The following is a 22,853-nucleotide window of genomic DNA, read 5'->3' as shown; positions in this document are numbered from 1 at the left end:
GCATAAGGTATGATCATCTGATTCTCATATATCTTCTTCTCCAAAACTTCCCGCATAAACCAATACTTATTCTCACGCCGGAGGGTGGTTACAGGAATAACCCCATTCCTGTAACGAGTCCTAACGGTGTTTCTGTTTTGCAGCCAAGCGTTCGAGTCACTAATCATTGAAGTCGTTGGTGCTGTCTAGGTCAGTGTTTCTTCATTGGCGCCATCCGTGGGACCTATTTAGCGACAAAGAACTTCATGGCAAGTGACCAGAACATGGCTGGTCAAACGTTGATAAATAATAACTTGGCGCTGGGGGCGGGAACTGGAACCATTCCACAATCGTCCCCGGCCGTCACCAGGTCGTTAGATCCGGAGTTCGAAGCGGAAGGGCCGCCACCAGGTTTTGATAATATCACCACCGTCTCTTCCCAGACCGTGGTTACAAACCCTTTCCTCTATATGCCCTCACAAGCAACACCCGGACGGATGGAGGGGACGGGCGGTAACACATTTGCCCCAGGGACTACTGTTTTTTCACAGGCTTCACGCCTCTACTCCACTCCCGTCATCACTTCGGCGAGCCCCAGTATCTTAGTATCAGAAACTAGTACTCCCCAATACTACCAGCCGTTGGTTTCTAACCCAATGCCGCCGTTATACTCGGCCGCGCTTACGGCGGCGTTATCTACACCACCTCATCAGCCGATCATCATGCCAACGGGGGTAATGAATGCCCCTGTCACACCAGGAAATCAAATGTATTTCCCGGGGTATTGCTATGCGCCCCCTTTTGGGTATTTACCCTCATACGGGGGAACAGCTTATCCGTTTCAGGGAACAGCGCAAGGAAGCTCTCAATCGCCGTACGCGGCTTACATGCCGCCATGGTGGAACTTTCCGACTCCACAACCAATGTATACCCAAGCGCCAACTGAACCTGTGCACGACAGAGAAAATGCGATCAGACCCCGGATGACCCCTTTGGAAAACTCCGGTCTGGGGACAGGACCTGCCCCGGGTGTGAATGTTCCACCTGCACAGCCCGTGAATGTGGAAGAAGACGAATTAACCAAGCCGTACAAGCCGGTAGACGCAACATTCCGATCCAAATTCACTCGTAGGATCGCCGAAGCCCCTATCAAAGAAAAACCAAAAATGCCCCAAACGGTCGGTAAGTACGATGGCCTCACTGACCCGGACGACCATCTTAATTTATTTAAGAGCGCGGGTGAAGTGGCCTGCTGGCCCATGCCCCTATGGTGTAAAATGTTCGTACAAACCTTAGTGGGAGCGGCACGAGTATGGTGGGACAGCTTACCCACGGGCGAGATAGACAGTTTTGAAGATTTGGAGTCAAAGTTCATCCTACAGTTCAGTCAGCAGCGCCGACACACGAAAGATAGGAACAAACTCCTTCATATTCTTCGTCGAGACAATGAGACGGTAGAAAACTTTATCATCAGGTTCAACAAAGAAAGCCTGGCGATACCAGGCGTCACCAACGATCTGGCATGTGGAGCATTCCTCCAAGGGGTTAATGATGACGAACTACTGAGAACACTACATGGAAGGGACGGGGTACCCCCGACCATAGACGAGATACTGCGAATAGCCAAAGTATATGTTATACAGGAAAAAGCAGTAGCGGCCAGCCACGCGGCCAATAGAAAGAAAGAAGCTCTAAAAAATCAGGAGGAAAAAGATCACCGGGGGTCCAAAAGCAAGCACAGGGGAGACCGATATCAGCGAAACGACAAGGACTCGCGGTATGACAGACACCGAAGCTCCTATTCAAGGAATGAGACGTCAAAACCTCGGTCTGAATATCCCAATTTAAGCAAGACCCCGGCAGAGATTCTTGCCTCAGAAAACCTCAGGCTCAACCCACCAAAACCACTGAAAGACAACCCGAACAAAGATACGAGTAAGTACTGCGAGTATCACAAGGGGAGCGGGCACGATACCAACGACTGTTTCCAGCTTAAGAAACAGATCGAATATTTCGTAAAGTCGGGAAAATTGGCACACCTAGTGCGAGATATCAAACAAGGCCCGCCCGTGGTCAAGGAAGAGAAAGACAAGGCGGCAGGTAAAAGGCCGCGTGAGTTGAACATGGTTCGTGCCGACATAATAAGGGGGGCGAAGCGGAGTTTCTCCACGCTCGAACCTTGGATGTTGGCAACAATGACTATAGAACCGCGAATGGAAGATTTGCATCTTACCACGGACGCCCTGATCATTTCCGCGGCGGTAGGAGACTACCGCATGAGGCGAATCCTAGTCGACACTGGAAGCTCAGAGGATATCATCTACGAACATTGCTTTAACAGAATGCAACCAGAAGATAAAAAGCTGCTTGAATCAGTACACGCCCCTATCAAAGGTTTCACAGGAGAGAAGGTTGATCCTATTGGTCAAATCACTTTCCCGGTAACTTTCGGGCAAGCACCCAAAGAAAGAACCATACTACTAACCTTCCTTGTGGTCCGCGCTGAGTCATACCACAATGTGATTATCGGAAGGTTCACCCTGGGAAAGTTAGACGCCATAGTCTCCACGGCGAGAGGTTTTATGAAGTTCCCAACACCACAAGGTATCGCTACCGTATTTCGCGATAGAATCGGAGAAGTATTGGATACCAAACGATGTCGCCAAGGGCCCACGGGGGCCACGGGACCAGAAAGATGGGTATTGAGCACGCGCCACCCGGACCAAATGGTCACCATTGGGGACACTCTGTCCCCAGAAGTAAAGAACGATTTGAAGCAATTGTTAAAAAGAAATGCAGACATCTTCGCTTTCGAGCACTCCGATATGACGGGAGTCCCCCGCGATAAAGCGGAACATAAGCTCGCCACACTCCCAGGCGTTAAGCCAGTCGCCCAGGGTAAACGCAGCATGGCCCCGGACCGCCGGGCGGCGGTCGTTAAGGAAGTGCGCAAGTTAGTGGAAGCTGGAATTCTCAGGGAAACGCAGTACCATACTTGGGTGTCCAACCCGGTCATGGTAAAGAAACCAGATGGCACATGGCGAATGTGCATCGATTTCAAAGACCTAAACAAGGCGTGTCCAAAAGACGCGTACCCGTTGCCCGAGATTGATTTAAAGGTCGATTCCCTGGTACCCTATCGATTCAAGTGTTTCCTAGACGCGTATAAAGGGTACCACCAAATCAAAATGTCCAAAGAAGATGAAGAGAAAACAGCGTTCCACACCGACGTTGGCATCTTCTGTTACACCAAAATGCCTTTCGGGCTACGGAACGCAGGAGCTACCTACCAGAGGCTCATGGACAAGGTGTTCGAAAAACAGATCGGGCGAAATTTGGAAGTCTATGTAGACGACCTTGTAATCAAAAGCAGCGAAGAGAAACAAATGTTGGCAGATATAGAGGAAACTTTCCAGCGACTCAGAGAGTACAACATAAAGTTAAACCCAAAGAAATGTTCGTTTGGGGTGGAAGAGGGGAAGTTCCTGGGGGTAGTAGTCACCCGAGACGGTTTTAAAGCTAACCCAGAGAAAGTAACCGCCATATCGCGAATGCCTTCTCCCCGAACGCTGAAGGAAGCTCAAGCCCTAAATGGACGACTGGTAGCAATCAACAGGTTCTTAGCAAGGCATGCTGAAAAGTCATTGCCATTCATAAAAACGCTAAAAGATTGCCTCGACAAGAAGAATTTCAAATGGACCAGCGAAGCGGAACAGGCTCTGCTGGAAATGAAGCGTTTCATAGAAAGGTTACCCACGCTGACCGCGCCTAGACCCGGTGAAGTGCTAAAAATGTATTTAGCGGCAGCTCATACGGCGGTGAGTGCCGTGCTCATGGTCGAACGAGAAGGGAAACAAACACCAATATACTACATAAGCCGGGTGTTAGCGGGGCCGGAAACGCGCTATCCTACACTGGAAAAGCTAGTTTTAGCATTAGTGCACGCCACGAGGCGATTAAGAAGGTACTTTCAGGCACATCGCGTACAAATCTTAACCAACTATCCGCTACAGCAGGTCCTGCACAAACCAGAGGTCTCGGGCAGGTTGGCTAAATGGGCCATCGAGCTGGGGGCCCTAGATATCGAATATCAGAAGCGAACGACGGTTAAGGGGCAAGTGATTGCTGATTTCTTAGCCGAAATACCGGAAGGAGAGGTCGTTACGGACCCGGTCATCTAAGATATACCAGAGTCCAGCACTGCGAGGCAGACTTGGAAGTTATACACAGATGGATCATCTAGTGGAAAGGGGTCCGGTGCAGGCCTAATGCTGATAAGTCCAGATCAAATCAGGCTAATGTACGCCTTACGTTTTGACTTCGAGTGTTCTAATAACGAAGCGGAATACGAGGCATTATTGGCAGGGTTACGGATGGCAAAATCCATGGGGGCAGCCAGGGTAGACGCATACGTCGACTCGCTGCTGGTCAACAATCAGGTCAACGAAACGTACGAAGCCAAAGACGAGGCAATGGCAAAATACCTGGCAAAAACTAGAGAACTCATGGATTCCTTCGACAAGGTCACACTCAACCATGTGCACAGAGGGAAGAATCAAATAGCAGACGCCTTAAGCAAACTCGCTACCTCCGGCATGGAAAAGGAAGTCAAAGTCGAAACATTGCAGACACCTTCAATCGAACCGCGGAGTGTTTCCGCTGTCACAACAGAAGAACCTTGCTGGTATACCCCGATCCTACGCTTTCTCAAAACAGGTGAGCTACCCCCCGCCAAGGGCGAGGCACAAAAGATACAAACAAAAGCGCTACAATATGAAGTCAATGATGGCGTCCTGTATCGAAAATCTTACTTGGGCCCGCTGCTGCGATGCGTTTCCCCAGTAGAGGCAAAGTACCTCATCAGTGAGATTCATGAGGGTATATGCGGCATACACGCCGGACCTAGAGCAGTGGTGGCCAAAATTCATAGCGCGGGGTATTACTGGCCCGGGATGCACGAAGACGCTGTAACAGAACTGCGAAAATGCCTTAGCTGTCAGAAGTTTGCTCCTCAAACAATTCGGCCCAAAAACAGTCTGGTACCGGTGACATCAGCGTGGCCTTTTCAGAAATGGGCCGTAGATATCGTGGGACCTTTCCCGCCGGCTCCCGGGAAGTTAAAATACCTAATTGTGGCGGTTGATTACTTCACCAAATGGGTGGAAGCAAAACCTTTGGCTAAGATAACGGCGGAAAACGCCAAAAAGTTTCTCTGGGAACACATCGTATGCAGGTTCGGCTTACCACTCTACCTGGTAAGTGACAATGGGACACAGTTCACGAATAGAATTTTCCAAGAATGGTGCACCGACCTCCACATCCAGCAGATTTTCACGTCGGTAGCACACCCACAGGGTAACGGACAGGTGGAGCGGACGAACAGGAGTTTGCTAGAGGGCATCAAAAAGCGACTAGGGCACGAGGGAAGCTCGTGGGTGGAAGAATTACCACATGTCCTTTGGGCACATCGAACAATGCCCAAAACTAGCAACAACGAAACCCCATTCAGCCTTACCTACGGAATGGAGGCGATGATACCCGCTGAAGCAGGGTGACCGTCATTACGCCGTCTCAACATAAACAATAACAATGATCAATCGCTGAGAGAGGGCCTAGATTTGTTGGAAGAAAGGCGCGAGGCGGCCGCCATCAGCGAGGCACGATACAAGAAATCGTTGGAAAAATATTACAACAAACGGGTGGCTAAACTAAGTTTCAAGGCAGGCGATTACGTCATGCGTGACAACGAAGCAAGTCGAACGGAACCTTCAGGAAAACTGGGCCCAAACTGGGAAGGCCCTTATGTCATTCAAGAAGATCTGGGTAAAGGGGTCTATCGCCTATCCCGACTAGATGGCACGCCAGTCCCGCGTAGTTGGAACATCGCCCAGTTGAAGAAATGCTACCTGTAAAACCTTGCTCCTAACAGCAAGAGTTAACTATCCCCTCCAACTCACATTTGTAACCCGTGTCGGGACTTTTTCTGCTTTTCTTTTATTGCTTCATGCAAGTTTAATAAAGATTTAAGTTTATTTGTTACAAAAGTTACCATCGCACGATGAATGCATCAAACGGTAAAAACACAAACAAAACCCTTAAACACGAAATATCTTTCATTATAAGTCATAGGGCTAACGATAACAAGCGCTTACGGCGGGTATCTTGGTAATAGATACATACACCGCCTCAAAACAGATAGGCATCATCACATGTACATGACCTATCTCAAAAAACAAAAAACCAAGTACTTGTCCCTGTTTCTAAAAACCAAACATAAGGGAACCAAAATACAGAACATGTTCACAAACACCTACTGAGGAAGGCTGGGTGCCATCGCCACTGCAGGGGTATGCACCACCACCTCATCACCATCATCATCCACAACCACCACGGGATCGACGGCCAAATGGTCAGTTGAGCCACCAACCATTGGGGCCACCATGCTTGAGCCATCCATCTGCTGCCTCCTCGTTCGACCACCAGAATGGCGCTGATATGTTAGACGATATCGCTGTTCAGGGTCCACCGGAATTAAACCAGTCAGCACATCAGCTGATAGCTGCACTCCGGGATCCACCGGTTGAGGATCCTCAATAACAATGCTCTGACATGCTCGGTTGGCACGAACCGGAGCAGCATTGGGAATGGGTCTTCTCCCCCTAAGCATCGATTTTGTCACCGGGTGTTGCAGCATTAGCAGGCCATCGGCAGCGTCAAGAACCCGGAAGATCTCGGAGAGTCTTTGTCTATATCGTTTTCTTTCCATCATAAACACACAACCAAAAATGGAAACGAAAGGTGAATTTATAGCAGTAGTTAAAAAGTTTTGACAGTGGTGACGTCGGATGTATTAATGAAAAACAATCATCACAAGTCACAGAGCCATATTTTACAAGTCGGCGGTGTCAGAAATCATGACATCTGCATTAATTTAGCTGTCAAATCAAAACAGAAATGGGCACTAAACCCAATTCAAACAGTGTCATTAACAAGGCAATAAGAGTGCATAACAAGCAACAAAAAGAAAAACGGAGTAGTCATTCTTCTTCGGATTCATCCACGGGGTCCAGCATCAGACGTAGCGATTCTATTCCATCCTCATTGACTTTATCCATTAGATCGCCATAGCAAGGTAGTGGCTCGGTATACGCCGCCTCAAGGGCGCTCGCCATATCAGTCTGCAACTTACCCTTGACAGCTTGAAAATCCGGCGGCACTCTCTCCAACTGCTGACAATCCATGTAGCCCTTATGTACACCGTCATGATGCCCGGATTGGTAAGCAGCTGCGGAGAGACGGTCAATCAGGCTAGTAAAGTGGGACGATTCACGCAGATACTCGAACGCCCCCACAAGCCCATTAGTTATCAACCAATTCCTGTCTCCCCGCATAGCCGCTAGCTGGCTGGTCAAATCATCGATTTCTGCATTGGATTGTGCCAGAGCGTTTTCCACCTCTTTTAACTTAGAGGACGACGATGCAGCAAGTTTGTTGTTTTGAGTGACAAGTGAGTCACAATGGTCCTGCAACTCCTTGACTTTTCCTTCACGCTCCTCCAGCTCTCCTTGCATCAGTCGGAGCTTGGTATGATAAGCTTCTACTTCAGTTGTCAAACTTTGGTACCGCTCCTGAACCTGAGACACAAAATCGGTGTCAACACGAAATTTTTCCAATTGGGCTGATAACTCGAGTCTCACCTTCTGAGCCTCCGCTATAGCCTTACGTTCCAACTCCTCCTGTACATTCTTCGCCTGAGCCAAAACCCGATCTTTTTCCGCCATATCGCGGGCCCATAAGATCCGTTCCTCAGCAAGATGGTTAGTCACCCTCCGCAAATCTTCCTCAGCCTTGTTTTTCTCCGACAAGAATCTTGCCTCCCTTAAACCCACAGTTTGAAGTTGACTTTCTAGGCGATGCTTGTCGTCCCTTAGTTCTTGAATAGTCGCCCGGGCCTGATGAAGTTGGGTGTTATCATGCATCCACCTGCGACGGATCTCTACCAACCTTCGTGGTAGGTTCACAGAATCAGATATTGAGGAGTTCATCAAATCTTCATTATTTAAACCCTCAACGTACGCCGCTTCGGCAGGTGGATACGCCCGCTCGACCCAGTGTTGAACCACAGGGGGGAAGATCAGCCTGGAGGATTCAGCAATTTTCCATTGAGGCTGGTAACGTTTATCCTGAGCATGAGGATCCCAGCGAACGGTCGGTATAAACAGGTCGTCAATCAAACGGACACCATCGTCAGCAATACCGCTGCTCGATCCCCGAGTATCACCACCACCCATGCTAGTCACCTCCTGCGCGGCCAACGTGGTAGCGGCATTCTTATCCACATTAGCAAAAATGCCCTTGGGCGAGTCAATTAAAGGTGTGTCAGGACCGCCTGATCGAAGTGACGATAGCGGATCAACAGTTACAGCTACCGATAATGTAGGAATAGGGAGGGGCATGACACAGCTCACAGCGGGAGTAACGGAGGCCGAGGACTTCGGGCCCGTAGACATACTAACACTAGTACCAGGGCATGACAACGCCACGGTCGGCACAATGGTTGGTATCACAACTCCAGATGACACTCCCACAGAGGTACCTGCACCATAAACGTAGTAGGATGTTAGTAACGGGAACGCTAGTACGCTATAATGGTAGTTAGCAATAGATACCTGGTGAGAAAGCACAAGCAGCCTGTACCGCTTCAAAGGCGCTCAGAGTAGGCGCGACAAAGGTTTTTCTTTTCTTCGAGACACGACTCGGACTGGTCAGGTCGGCGATCAAGGGAACATCACGCCCCATACCGGACGTTTCCTCCATTACGGGCACACTCCCATGAATTGCTGTGTGTTTCTTCCCGGTCAGTTTTATTCGGGCAGGTTTTTTCTCCGACGTCGCCACGGCGGTAATCGCCACACCTGACAGCGGAGCAATGTACGCCGTGGGGTCCGCTGGTTTAGCGGGTAGAAGAAACTGCTCCAGATGCACCTTTAGCACATCAGGCTCCCCTTCGTCCAACACGCGGTCGGCAGACTTCAACGCGAGGTGCCGTGGTGGATCAATAAAGTCAAACATACCCCACTCCCCTGCGTGAAATATGAAAATTTAAAAAAAAAACAAAAAACACACTGCAAAAATTAACAAGGCACGATTATGTAAGCATACCTGCATCGTCCATTTGAAATGAGGGATAACGCTTTATATCAGGCCACAATAAACTCATGCCGGCCATCACCAACGCACCTTCTGGGATGATGGTGCACTCAAAGGGGCGGCCACATAACTTCACATATAGAGCATTCGATGTGTACGAATCCTCAGGAGGAGCATCGTCTCTCACTTTATCTTTTGGTCCTTTCTCTTGCCAATACATCTCCCCAGGGATGGCAGCGGCGTCCAGATAGAAGAACTTTTTCTTCCAATCCTTGTCCCTCGAGCTAGTGGGAATCTCCCTTAGGCATGATGCGTCTGTATCCCTCCGGTCGAAAGTAAAGAAAGGGGATTTCCACACAAGCACAAAGAAAGCCCTAAAGACAACTAGTTCTGGGATATGGCCCAGCGCTATGCAGGCATACTCGAATTGCCTGAGTTTAACTAAGCCAAGGGGGTGTATTTGAGAAATGTGGATACGGTAAAAATCAAGCACCGATTTCAAAAATTTGGTGATGGGTAGCCGGAAATTGCAGAATTTGAAAAAATCACTGAACAAAGTGATTTTACCTACCTTCAGGGGGAAGGCAGTGTCGGTTTTCGACGGCAAAACAGGGTTCCACTCGGCCCTAATACCGTAATCATGAACAAGATTGTTAAAGGATGTTACGCCCCACTTGCAAAACAGTATGTCTGTAGGGGTGGCAGCGGTGGAAGACGATTCGTTCGTTTTCGAAGCCATGGAGTAGAGAGAATGACGAAGGAGTAATTTGGGGAAGGGATTTGAACTCCTACATAAGGAGTCGTTCTTTATAAGCCAAGGAAACTTTTCAAATTCAAAAAATATGTACGAACGGACACACGTGTCCACGAGGGGAAAAGACAGCTGTCACTAATATGATGACCCAACTGTCACATCCTGTATTTTCGCCGTAATTTCCCAAGGCCGTAGTAACAATCATAACGGGTTAACTTTTTCTTTTTCTCTTAGTCCGACCTAATGGATTCCTCTCCATGAGCTCGGACTGGGGGGACATGACGAGGTGTGACCCGCATCGGTCACCCGACCCGGTTACAACCTTTTATATTAATATAAATACAAACGTTTACTCTAGAACCTTCCATATCTACATGGAAGGTGCACAACTAAATCTCCAACTTTTTGGGAAGATCGTGTAAATCTCCAATTTATCGGAACATATCCTGGAATAAAGGAAACCCTAATGGAAAACCTATAAATAGAGACAAATGCATAAGGTATGATCATCTGATTCTCATATATCTTCTTCTCCAAAACTTCCCGCATAAACCAATACTTATTCTCACGCCGGAGGGTGATTACAGGAATAACCCCATTCCTGTAACGAGTCCTAACGGTGTTTCTGTTTTGCAGCCAAGCGTTCGAGTCACTAATCATTGAAGTCGTTGGTGCTGTCTAGGTCAGTGTTTCTTCACTTAATAATTGGGTTAATTAGGGATTAAAACTTGTCTATTTAAAAAAAAATACGTATAAAAATGTGTTTATGTATATAACTAAAAATTATATGTAAAAATTTTAATTCAATTAATCTCGATTAATCGATAGTCGATACCCCACCAACCAACTATTATGAAAGACATAATAAATAATTATCATTTTATTTTAAAATATAAATTGTATACTAAAAATAGATAAAGTGAATGAATAATATATCTGTTTTAAAGGATTTTTTATATGTGTTATTTAGTGGTTTTTTTACATGTGTTATGTGGTTCTTTTATATATCTTATGTAACTTGCGTTTGTTTTTTATGATGTAATTCACGTGTCAGTATTTTTTAATCATATCAAGATTTTTTTTCTCTATGGGTTGCTGTAACGAGTGTAGGTGACGTAACAAAACAAACCGATACCGATCAAATTCCCACCATGTTGGTATATTTTTGGTCATATCATGATTTTTTTCTCTATTAATTGTTATAACGAGTGCCAGTACCGTAATTAAACGAACTGATACCCACTCACCGCGCAACACGCGAATTTAATAACACTAGTTTCAAACTATAAATTTCTAACAAAGTTGTGCTATATGTTCTTGTAATATAGGCCTTGGAAGTTTTTCAAAAAAAATTTGTATTTTTTTACTTTTAACCCTAAGATTTTAATCTCTTGCATTTTAGCCCTTTGACTTTTTTACTTTTACCAAAAAGCTTTTCATCTTTTACAATTCAACCCCCAACACTTTTTTGTTTTCAACTTTGGTCCCCCATACTTTTCATCTTTCATAAGTTTTAAAAAAAATTGTGATTGGTTGAAAGGGGTTGGAACCCACCATTAAACCCCCTCTCTCCGCCTTCCCTCCTCTTCCGCAGCGGTGAGTAGTCACCGATTTAACCATTCCCCACTCACCGATTGAAGGCCGGCACCCCTTTCCCGCTCGGCAACCCCCCTCCCCGATCAAATTCGTTTTAAGTTTCGCTATAAATTTTTCGAGTCAACACGCCACATGTGTCTAGGATTCAACGTTTTTTTGTCAGATTTTTCCCATTTGATAGGCAGTCGCAACACGTCTATTTTTCTTCATTTGACAAGTTCGTCACAACACGCATGTCCTGGATCGACTTAGTTATTTTTTTCTACGTTTTACGTTTATGTCTATTTTTTTAATTAACACGCTGCAACGGGCGTACGTGAGTCAACGATTTTACGGCTGTTTTTCGTTCGGTATTATTTTTTACTTTTTTATTTATTTTATTTTTACAAGCTCTAGTGCTATGGCATTAGTGCTACTTGCCACGATTTTACGAACATATTTAACCTATGAAGTTTTTTACTAATAATTTGTTTCGAGTTTACAACTATATCTCTTTTACTTAAGAAAAACTAATTTTTATGTGCATATTTTTATGTGTGTCGATATAAATTCGATTTGCTCTACGTTTCGACGTAAACTTTTTATGGCAACAATTAAGCAGTATGATGTCTGAACTATTAAGAGACAGTATAATGCTTAACCGTTCAGAGACAAATGTCTGAACAATTCAGATTAGAGGTCTTAACCATTGAGACTCGGCATAATAATTAATCATTCAGATGCAAATGTCTGAACCATTTAGATGCAAATGTCTGAACCATTTAGATGCAACGAAACAAACAGTATGAATCATTAAGTGTTGAACTAGTAAGAGGTCTGAACCATTCAGACCCTCATTAAGAGGTAAACAAACAACCCCTTAATTATTAACTAGCCCATGCCGGTTTAATTTGTAAGCCCCAGCCGCAACGCGACGGGGTTTTACATCTAGTTATTATAAAATCAAATGAGCAATACTCAAGGATTAGGAACAAATACAAAGGATCCTAATTGTAAGAAGTGTAAGAAGGATTTATAGAGTGACAAGTGCCCAATAACCTAAAAAAACCCACTACACAAAAAAACCCAACTACAAAAAAAAAAAAACCTTAAACATCCACCACCACCAAAAACCTAACCCCCCAACCCCCCCCCCCCCCACATCACCCACCCTAAAAAGAATTTTTTTTTTTTTTTTTTTTTTTTTTTTTTTTTTTTTTTTTTGCCGAGGGGGTGGGGGTTTAGGTTTTTGGGTGGGGGTGGGTGTTTAGTTTTTTTAGATTTTTTTTTTTAGGTTTTTGGGGGGGTGTTGGGGGGGGGGGGGGTTTAGGTTTTTTGGTGGGGGGGGGGGTTAGGTTTTTGGGTGGTGGTGAGGTGGGGTGGGTGTTTAGGTTTTTGGTGGTGATGTAGTGAGTTTAGTTTTAGGTTATTGGACACTTATCACTCTATAAATCTTTCTTACACTTCTTACAATTAGAAGCCTTTATAGAATAACTTGACCCCAATACTCAATACTTCAATACCATGTGCTTGTTGTACGATTATTCCCATTTTTTTCAAAATATATACTTTATTTAAACTAGCGTGAGAGCATGCGTGTCATCCTCATTCTCTCTCTCTCTCTCTCTCTCTCTCTCCATAGTATTCATCAAGCCTCATTTGTCTCTCTATTCTCACTTTTCCAACAACTTCACCTTCAAACTCATCCCGTGATTCCATCTCACACAACACAAAAAAATGGTGAAGGATCGTAAAGTAGGCATAGCAATGGATTTCTCAAAAAGCAGCAAATCCGCTCTCCAATGGGCGATCGATAACTTAGCTGACAAAGGTGATACCTTCTACATCATCCACACCAAATCTCTTTCTGGCGACGAGTCTCGCAACAAACTCTGGGAGACTTCTGGCTCTCGTAACCTCCGATCCATCAACTACTCCTTATTCTCTTTCCATTCTTTTCTTTTTCACTACGTTACTCATTGATTTTTTTTTTCTTTTTTTTTTTTTGTGATCAGCTTTGATTCCGTTGGTGGAGTTTCGTGTGCCGGAAGTTATGGCAAAGTATGATTTGAAAACGGATATTGATGTGCTTGATATACTTGATACTGGAGCTAGACAAAAAGAGGTTTCAGTTTTCTGATTTACATATTTTATTGTTGTTGATTTAAATTTTTGATTCAGATTTATGATTTATATATGTTCTAGATGCTGAATCTGGTTAATACAACTTTATAGTTCGATCGCTGGATCGATATGACGTTTAGAATCGGATTTAGGTTGACTGATCTGTTTTCAATTTTGAAAAGTTTTGTTAGGTTTTAGTAGCAAACTAGCAATCGGCGACCTTTTTTTTTTTTTTTTTTTTTTAACTTTACAGAGCTTTCCGTGTCGTTGATAGCTGGTATTCAAGGTTTTAGGTTAACAAAATGAATTTAAACAAACTGTAGCGGAAATTTACAGTTAGAGTTCTGTGATCTGAACTTTGATTTATGGATTTGGATGATAACTATACAGGAATAGTGGTTATAGGTTATTAACGGAAAAGGTGTAGATTTAAGAGATTTGTGAGCTAAGTAGTTAATGCGGTAAAATATCGGATATCGGTCAGGGGCCGATATTTGAGATATCGGTTATCGCGGTGGGATATCAGTGATTTTAATATTATGCTAAATTTATATATATAGCAATTTAACACTAACAATTCAGTATACTTTCCTACCGTTAACAAATTAACCTTTTGCAACTTGCAAAACACTAACAATTGTAGTAAGTAGGAAATTACTAAGACTTAAAACACTAATAGCAGCAATAAGAAGAAAGACAGATGGTAGAACTAAGAAGAAAGGTACTGCTATCAGGAAAATCGGTGATATGTCGGTCAAATCATGGTCCAATATCGGTCAATATCGCTGATATTATCGGTACCGATATTCTGACCGATAGTTTGTACCGATATCTCATCAAGGGACTGATAACCGATATATCACTGATATATCGGTTGATATATTGGGATATTAACTACATAGTTTGTGAGGTTAAATTTGGTTTATCACATTCTTATCATAGTTGTTAATGGTGAATAGCGACAAATAGCGATAAAGTACCTACATACTACATAGCGAATAGCGATAAATTGTGGGCGGCTATTTTATAAATAGCGATACAGTAGACTTTTTTTTTAACTTTTATATATATTATATTAAAGTACCCTGGTATATATGTTATTTTACATGTATATTTAACAAAAACCTAAAATCTAGCTATTTTATAGCTATATTTAATTGCTATTTATATTAAAAAAATAAAAAAAGTTAAGGTGTCGCTATTCTCGCTATCAGTCGTTGTGACCATAATGGCGACAGTACATCGCTTCGCTATATAGCACGCTATAGCGACCACTATAATCACTATTGACAACTATGATTCTTATATATGATTTTTGAAATGTTTGATTAGATTCAAGTTGTGGCGAAATTGTACTGGGGAGACGCAAGGGAGAAGCTGGTTGAAGCGATTGAGGAACTGAAGCTGGATACATTGGTCATGGGTAGCAGAGGACTGAGTACTCTCAAGAGGTATCTTCTTAATTTTCTGTATTGTGTCTTATCCTATACTTATTTTCCTTAAAGTTGTCTGAATTGTTTGTGAAATGTTTTCGTAACTGGATCGGTCATCAAACATGTTTTACTAGTTTGTTGGTTGGACATGTCGAACGTTTTTTAAAACCGGATGACATCATAAATGGTTTAAAGATGAATATTGATGTTGATTTGTAATCTTGATAAAATTGCTAGAATAAACAAAATATAGAATTTGAAATGGTTGATGAGATTTTGGAAGGGCAAAAAGTAAAAAAAAAAAATAAATAAATAAATAAGTATTTAAATTTTGAAAATCCGGTCCAACCACGATGTTGTTCGCCGGTTCAACCAATCAGACCAGCAACCGGCTGGTCCAAACAAAGGCGGTTCAGGGGCACTTGACCGGAGTGGTTATGTAGGCGATTTGGATTTCTAGTCATGTCCAGTTCAGTGTTGAGATAATTGTGTTTTGTCAAGTGACCATTTTAGCTAGGAGTGTGTAACATTTGAGTGAAAGTAATTAACCTAAACTAGTATCCGAATAGGCGAATACTCTTGTTTGTGTCCCGGTTACAGTTATAGCCCAATAGTGGACGCGTGGCTTGCTACCCGTCAGTATCAGCCTGGTCCAAAACCGGGTTTTCTTTAGTTAACTTTAACCCCGGATTTGTCTGATATTAGGTTTCAATCGCTATTCACGGGCTAGTTAGATGATTTTCGGTTCGAATTTGGTCTTTTTAATAGATTTTTGTTGGTCCATAAAATATATGAAAAATGTGATTACTATAAAATATAACCTTTTATCCCAAAAAAGAATCTTTTAACATCTGAGCCCCCAACATCTTTTTTTCTAACCCTTTTGGCCCTAACACTAACCCCATCCATTTACTTTTAGGGGCCAAAAGGGTTAGAAAAAAAGACATTGGAGACTCAGATGTTAAAAGATTTCTTTTTGGGCTAAAAGGGTAAAAGTGATATAACCATAGGGACCAAAATCGTAATTTACTCTAACCTAAAGTTATGTATGTTGTGTAAAAATAACGGTTTATCGTGTGATTGCAATATTGCAGGATAATACTAGGAAGTGTGACAAACTATTTGGTGACTCATGCACCTTGTCCAGTTACCATTGTCAAAGAGAAGCCTTGATCTTGTTAGGTACTATCAATAATGCATGATGTATTACTACTTCATGCAGTTGTGTTATCCTTTATTTATATTTGTCTCAGATCTGTGTTGTGTGACATGCAAAGTTGAAACATATTTATATATCGTTGAAGTTGCTTTTAAATAAATTATCTTGGACAACAAATCATATAAACCGGAGCCTCATTTATCCTCTTTATTTTCTTGGGCTAACAATGGTAGGCCTAATATGTACCTTTGTTAAAATGTTGTGGCCTGAATAAATTTGGAGTCATGCGACATGCGTTGCAGCGTTGATCTTGGAGTAATGCGCCACCAATGAGGATATACATTGACAGCACAATCAGTTACATCTACGATTCTACGAATTTACAACGTGACGGATCTTGAACTTTTAAATAGAGGGGCCGAAAATTTTTTAAAGGAGAAAAACCAGGGGGTGCAGGGTTCAATACATAAAAAGAATTCAATAAATTTACACCTCTAGGGGGGGGGGGGGGCTAAGATTCGACCATGCTTACACAAGTCTAAGCTGAGCTCGAACTAAACTAAACTAAACGTCAAGCCTAGCTCATTTATAATGAGAGAATTTAGAGTTTCAAGTGGTTCATTTTAAGTCAAATGTGTGACATCTAACTCGACTCGTGAGTAATTTTTACAAGTTCAGCTATAGTTAAGACATACATATGAAGCTTGAGCTTTGTTCATGAGGTATTTAGAACAAGTGTGGTGGGGCATTAACATAATGCCCCTTCGTTGGGGGTTATGTGACATGTGGCATATGGGGCATCATTGGAGGTGAAGTTCAAAAGTGGTATAATGGTTATAATGCCCCAATAATGATTACCCAAATATTTAATTTAATTTAATTTCTTTTTCTTTAATTTCCCTTTGGACAATTCAACAAACACAACACACACCAGGTGTTTTCACTATAACGCCAAACACAAATTTTGGCCAAAACGCCCCCGGCGCGTGGGGTGATCTTACAAGCTCAAACTCCGTCCATTTTAAATTATTGAGTAAATTACGTTTTTGGCCCTTGTGGTTATATCACTTTTACTATATTAGCCCAAAATAAGAATTTTTAACATATCTGCCCCCATGGTTTCTATAACTAACCATTTTGGCCCCTAAGTCTAGAGATCATGGGGGCCAAAATGGTTAGTTATACCATGGGGGCTAAAATGGTTAGACTTAGGGGCCAAAATGGTTAGTTATAGAGACTATGGGGGCAGATATGTTAAAAATTATTATTTTGGGCTAATATAGTAAAAGTGACATAACCACAGGGGCCAAAAACGTAATTTACTCTAAATTATTTTAGCATATGCAATCGCTTTTCATATATTTTTATTATTATATATATAGATGTAGATGATAAGAGTTGTTATATAACGATACATTATGCTCATTTATATTCTCATTTAAACGTGTAAGTGAAGCTCAATATATGAAACTCGGATTTGAGGGCTTGTAGCTCAATGGTTGCCTGGTATCAATGTGTTGCTTTGGTGTCTCTCTTCCAAAAAGTGAGCGTTTAAGTTTCATTGAAGACAAGTGGTGTAGATTTTAGGAGTAGATGTTTGCCATTCAAAGTGAGAGCATATATTATTGTTAATATGATGAGTACATACAATTTTCCCTAGACGGGGATATACATCAAAATATCCATTTACAAGAATTTATGTGATGTAATTTCTTAATTCATCAGTTTGTGCAAGTTTTGTAGTTTTGAACATATGACCAATATTATGTGCCCATTTTTGTGTTAGCATGTCAATTCTAGATTTCTAGATCCTACACGTCTTATATATCATGTTAATGTGTAGTTAGACTTCTAAGTAATAAGTTTATTTTGAAAGTATTTAGTTCTCATGGATTGAGGGTTTACTTTCACAAGCTAAAACTGAAAACATATGACACTCACTGAATTGAGGACTTGCTTTCGTAAGTGAAATCATTAATCCACGTAGAATTTGAACACTTGATCGTTTAATTTTCAGCATATTAAGGAATCGTTTGTAATATATTAGTTAGGGAGATCTACCATAAGATTTTGTATTCTATCTTGATTGTGTTAGTAGTTGGTAAAGGACCATTTAACTGCGAATAATGTGAGTTAGTTATAAATAAAACAGGGATGATACACTTTGGTTTGCACAACCGGACTTATACTCAGGGCTGTGATAATCAAGCCCTTAACTTGATCAGGGTACAATAAGATTTAGGACAGTTATGCATAAACTGAGTTAGTTATAAATAGAACGGAGATGATACACTTTGGTTTGCACAAATAGCACTTTGATTTAGGATAGTTATGCATAATGTGAGTTAGTTATACCTCTGAGCAGGGGCGGTTCATAGAAGGCCTATGGCAGGGCCATGACCCGGGCAAGTTTTTCGGCAGTAGTGCTAATTTTCCGCATTTCGATCGAAATTTTTTATATATACTATGTTTGGCCTGGGCTTGCCCAGGTTTTTTTTAGTGCCCGTGTCTTTCGGCCCTGACACGTTCAACGGGCAAGATCCGCCACTGTCTCTGAGTAAGTGAAGGCAGTTCAAGTTATAAAACTAAAACTCATTTGAAGTTGTGAAGGTCAATCCCAATTCAAGTTCTTAAAGTCAAACCCATTTCAACTTCTAATGCTTATACTTTGAACAGGGATGATACACTTTGGTAGGCGTTGCTTGACCTGTTTGACCAGAATAACTAGTCAAACCTGTGATAATGAAGGCAGTTCAAGTTCTGCAACTACAACTCACTTGCAATCGCGAAGGTCAACCCCAATTCAAGTTGTAAAAGTAAGACCCAATTCAAGTTCTAAAAGTCAAACCCATTTCATGTTCTAAAAGTCAAACACATTTCAAGTTCTAAAGGTCAAACAGAGTTCAATTCTGGTTACATGTCTTATTACGGGTTGTTGTTGCTGTTAAGAACATCATATTGCTAATTAATGAAGGATAACCGGTAGTTGATTACTAGATTAGGAAAAAGTTTTGAATATGGAGGGAATATCCGAATATATGAATTATATGTTCAGGGACTGAAATGGTAACTAAAGTTGTGGGGGTATTTTAGTATTTTCACTGAATTACAAATGGTCTGTTAGTGGGAGGGACCTGATTGATTCCAATTGAGATTGGCCATTTTTTCAATTGAGGGTTTTATGTGCGATTGGGTGTAAACTCCAGGAACTGAAATTGTAAACTAAGAACTATTATCGGACTACCTTTAGGAAAAAATATAGACTAAACATCAATTTTGGCCAACAAGCTAGAGCAAGTTTTATAAGATCTCTTGACTAAAGCAACTAACCAACTAAAATCTAAATATCACTATTGTTATTTATGATTAAACTTTAAATCTTTAAATAGTTGTTCACGTGGTTGAAATTGTGACACCTCAGGAAAACCAGCAAACGATATAACTTACCTAGCTTTGACTTATCTAGCTTTCTCAGTGAGTGCGTACCAAATTTCGGGACGAAATTTCTTTCAAGTTGGGGATGATGTGACAACCCGAATTTCCAAGGTTAGTTACGTTTTAATTTGTTATGATCTTAACTCCGTTAAAAATCTAGACGTTGTAATAACTCAGTTAAGTAGCACGTGCTGGGTCACGAGTGTAAACAGGAAAACCACAACACATATGATTGGGCCTAGAGCCCAACTCGGTCCTACAAATCCACCCAACTAAACCGAACCCACCTTCTTTTAATATTGAGCCCATCTCCTAATATCTTGCTGCGTAGAATTATATAAGTAAATTGAGATAATTGTAAACCCTAATCCCTTCACCTTTCCCAAAGCGCATCATCAGTGGACGAAGCCCCCTATCTCGAGACTCTATCTTGTTTAACCTGTGCTTCCGGTTAGTCCCTACACTTTAAGATTTCCTTGTGTTTATGAAATTTGTGTTAGTTAATAGTATCTTGCATGACTAATCGGTTAGACATGAAATTGAAGTTGCATGATTAGTGGCTAATATCGGTTTGTGTGTAAGTATATTCATGAATATTGATTACAATCGGTTGTGAGGGCCCATAGGGTGAAGTTACATGGCTGCATAAAATTTAAATAATCTGAATAGGAGCATAACGGCCATGTGCGATCAAGTAAGAACTTGTGAATTATAAAAACAAATGCATGAGGATTAGATAAGGGAGTTGTCGGCTGACATGTGTAGTGTCGGTCCAATCGTGTGTTTCTTTGGGCGGCTATGTGTGGTTTCAAGCATGTGCATATACTAGGTATATAATATGTATATGTTATATAATAGTCAAAACCCACTAAACTTTTTGGTCCAATAATGTTAGAGACTTGTGTGGTGTCAGCTTATTATAAACCTATGGTGGGTGAAATGCTACCCATTAAAAGTGGCGACTACATATATATATTTATGGCTAGAGGTGCACAAGTTACAAGAACATAATCATTAGCTTATGTGAGGTCATGTAGTGGAATAAGAAATTCATATTGTAAGTTCCATGAATTACTTGATTGGTGGTGATGGACGGTCAAGCATGTGATGGGTGATTTTGTTTTCAAACTTGATCCTTATTTAATGTGATGATGATGATGGATCCGAAAACTGGCCATATGCCGATTGACTTTTAGTGGAATGAGTTTGTTGGTCCAGTGATGTTTGGCGGCGGTATCTAGGGTCGGCCGCTAGGGCATTTAGCCTTTTGTGATATTTTGTATTATTTGTTTGTTAGTTGGGCCGTATGTTTATATTATGGGCTGGGTAACGAGACTGGTCGCACACGAGGTATGGATCGCACAATAAGGGACTATTTAATTATATGTTGGACTGAGTATGTGTACGCCGATGTATTTGGGTTTTCTTTGGTTTTTGGGTCGGGTATTGTAGGGCTTCACCGGGTGAATCGCACAGGGCTATTTAAATTGTGCGAGCCCAATCTATTAAATCATACCAGTAATTAGTATGTTATGGGGTTGGCTGCTAATGTGTTATACGTGTTTTCCATGATCAATGCGTGTTAATAACCTGTTAGACTATGTGTAATCATGCGTGCATTACTTAAGTCAAAACCTGACTTGTATGGTAACCCTGTTAGGACGTGGTTGAACACCCTTAGTTCAAGAACTTTTCGTGTATCATACCGAGCAACCCCAGGTGAGTTCATTGCATTTTCTCAAGCATGCGTCCCGGTGGTTTGGGACAACTGGTAAACATTTGGAAGGGAAACATTGGGTAAACAACTTAATCGGTTTTGGTTATTGCCTGGAGGGCAATGGGGGTAATTAGTTGATAGCGCTATTAGGTACTAATTATCTGGGTTTCACTATGGTTGTTTAGAGGCACACTCCTCGGTTACGTAAGGGCGGTTCCCCTAGGGTAACTAACTGGACAACATAGTGGGTTGCTAAGAGGCACACTCCTCGGTTATGTAAGGGCGTAGTCCCTAGGGTAACTAACTTGAGCAACATCGTAACACAACATTGAATCGCATTAACATATATCTGGTAACACAACACGTAAGCAACACTTTGAACTCACCAGCGTAGTCTGACACACTTGTTTGCATGCTTGTAGGTCGTTAACGTTCGGAACATGGACTTGCTATCTGGGAGTGCTGGAGTGGTCATGGATCGAGACTCTTGGATTCACTTATAAACAATGCATTGACTTTGATTATTATTATGAAACGATTACATGCTTCCGCTACACAACTTTTGAGAATAGATATCATGTAGACATCTTATTTGGTAATTAATGTCATGACTTATCTAAATATTTATCATTGGTTCAATGTGATTGGTGGCTCGAACTCTGATGCGTAACACGCCTCGCGAGGTTTCCGCAGGTGGAATTTGGGGGTGTTACAGTTGGTATCAGAGCCACTGGTTATAGTGAACTAGGTTTTAAAACGTTTTTGTAAAACCAGACTATAACCGAATACCTTCGAAAATCGATCATGACACTCAGCTCCAGATTGCAAGGTCCGTCTCTCTCTCACTTTATGCATTGCTTGCTTAGCAGTCACACACTCACAGCATACATGAACTGAAACATTTAACACCATAGTGACTCGATAGTGTGACACTACTCTTTGACTCATGTAAACCATAAAACTGTGATATCATCTGTTGTGTTGTTTGAACGAGGGGAAGCTTTGAGCGCAAGCTAAGAGGCACTGAGATAATCATGCAAATTGCCTTATTATTATGGGTGCACACTTAATAATAACGCGGGGTGCATGCAAGTCCCAGTGAGGCTTATCGAGCGTGAGAAGGGTTCTGCCTGACTATGTGTGAACTTGGTAGTACGTAAATATCAGTATGATACTTGACTCCTATCTCGTTTCGATTCCTAAATCAGTTTATTCCCAACTATAGAAACATGAGCGGACGAGGACACGGACGTGGTAACATCACCATGACTCAGGCTGAGTTGACTACCCTAATCAATACTCGCGTGGCTGAGGCTTTAGCAGCCTATCAAGCTGGTACGGAATGTACCAAGTATTTTTTTTTTACTCTTATACCACGTACACGTCTTTTCACCCCTATAATGTGTTCCCTTCCGTCATCTAGGTCAACAAGCGCAACCTCAACCTAACCAGCCTGCGTGCACATTCAAAATGTTTATGGACTGTAAGCCACAGACCTTCACCGGGACTGAAGGGGCTGTGGGACTC

At 42.2% G+C, this 22,853-nt stretch overlaps 2 protein-coding genes across 2 annotated transcripts; both read left to right on the top strand.

The window, feature by feature from the left end:
• Window positions 1-263: 263 nt before the first annotated feature.
• LOC110934199 lies at window positions 264-4,160 on the top strand. Its single transcript, XM_022177383.1, has one exon. The coding sequence runs from the start codon at window positions 264-266 to the stop codon at window positions 4,158-4,160; it is 3,897 nt and encodes a 1,298-aa protein (XP_022033075.1).
• An 8,891-nt stretch (window positions 4,161-13,051) lies between these two features.
• Window positions 13,052-16,360, top strand: LOC110938022 (universal stress protein PHOS32). Its single transcript, XM_022180496.2, has 4 exons — window positions 13,052-13,370; window positions 13,474-13,583; window positions 14,915-15,033; window positions 16,110-16,360. Exons 1-4 carry the CDS (start codon window positions 13,196-13,198, stop codon window positions 16,186-16,188), a joined length of 483 nt encoding a protein of 160 aa, XP_022036188.1. The 5' UTR covers window positions 13,052-13,195; the 3' UTR covers window positions 16,189-16,360.
• The last annotated feature ends 6,493 nt before the right edge of the window (window positions 16,361-22,853 follow it).

Source organism: Helianthus annuus, chromosome 4, assembly GCF_002127325.2.
Source record: "Helianthus annuus cultivar XRQ/B chromosome 4, HanXRQr2.0-SUNRISE, whole genome shotgun sequence".
Classification (NCBI taxonomy): Eukaryota; Viridiplantae; Streptophyta; class Magnoliopsida; order Asterales; family Asteraceae; genus Helianthus; species Helianthus annuus.
The sequence above is the reverse complement of the archived record's forward strand: the minus strand, read 5'-3'. Positions and strand labels throughout refer to the sequence as shown.